This window comes from Priapulus caudatus, unplaced genomic scaffold (genome assembly GCF_000485595.1).
Source record: "Priapulus caudatus unplaced genomic scaffold, Priapulus_caudatus-5.0.1 Scaffold1065, whole genome shotgun sequence".
In the NCBI taxonomy this organism is placed as follows: Eukaryota; Metazoa; Priapulida; class Priapulimorpha; order Priapulimorphida; family Priapulidae; genus Priapulus; species Priapulus caudatus.
Genome location: NW_014578126.1, coordinates 75464 through 76537, shown reverse-complemented (window position 1 = coordinate 76537; position 1074 = coordinate 75464). Strand labels below are relative to the sequence as shown.

General features: G+C 41.8%; 1 protein-coding gene across 1 annotated transcript in view; it reads right to left on the bottom strand.

The window, feature by feature from the left end:
- The window catches only part of LOC106815213 (repulsive guidance molecule A-like), a gene marked incomplete at its 3' end in the record, with an annotated part of 23702 nt that extends 23085 nt beyond the window's left edge, over window positions 1-617 (bottom strand). Inside the window, exon 1 of the mRNA XM_014819641.1 lies at window positions 478-617. Coding sequence (XP_014675127.1) covers window positions 478-536 — 59 coding nt within the window. The remainder of the gene's footprint in view (window positions 1-477) is intronic.
- Between the last annotated feature and the right edge of the window lie 457 nt (window positions 618-1074).

Here is a 1074-nt window from a genome sequence, read left to right as displayed (position 1 = left end):
TATATATTCATAATATTACTCAATGATTCACAAGTAACAAGAGTAATTTAATTGGCTTTGCTAAAGGTACCTAATACGACTAATAGTAATACATCTTCTATTACCGTAAATGCCGGTCAAATGCTCATCTGCAACACAAAAGTACACCGCACGCCCGTCCTGTGCACAAACAACATGAATAAGAGAGAATGTTACTAGAAGAAGAAGAGATACTCTCTTATTCATGTTGTTTGTGCACAGGGCGGGCGTGCGGTGTACTTGTGTGTTGCAGATGAGCATTTGACCGGCATTTACGGGTAATTATCGGCAATAATAGGAGATCGACATAAAGTAGAGAAATATTAAGGCTTTGGTAGTAAATACATTTCGTGTTTATTTACCATTATTCTTTTTATTGAGACGTTCCAAGTGCCTGTGGGTGTGCCATGTATGCATGCGAAACGCATGTATACATACATGTAAGTAAACATTGCTTACCTTAGCACACCTGGGTCAGGTACGAGTCCGCTATCGCTCGCATCCGATCTCTCACTCATGTTCGACAACAAATTCTTATATTCCGACGATAAACGAATAACTGTATTATCATATATACAAAATACAAATAATATAGCACAGATGTCTCTCTTTCTCCCTTTCACACACTATGAGATGACATATTTCGTGTTTAGCTCCACTTCCGATGTATACTATCTATATAGCCTGTTGTCCTATCTCGTCTTCACCAACGATGGTACGATGAGAGACACACCTTGCAGGCGGGTTGTTTCGGTGCACCTATGGGTGCACCTTCAGGTCCTTCGTAGTCGGCAGTTTTCACCTGAGTTCGTTTACAAACTCCGTTGCCGTAGTTTGCTCAGATATACGCCGTCAGACGCGGATGACAATATTCCTACGGCCGTAACTGCGGGCTCCGCGAGGGATAGTCGAAACTAGAACGAGCGCTGCTGGGTTATCTTTCACAGCACATGGCAGATTGACGATTTGTCGCGATATTATAGTAACGGCAGTAAACTTTATAGAGAGGTTCGCGTAGAATCGCGATAGTGGATTCAAGATTTCATGAATTCATAG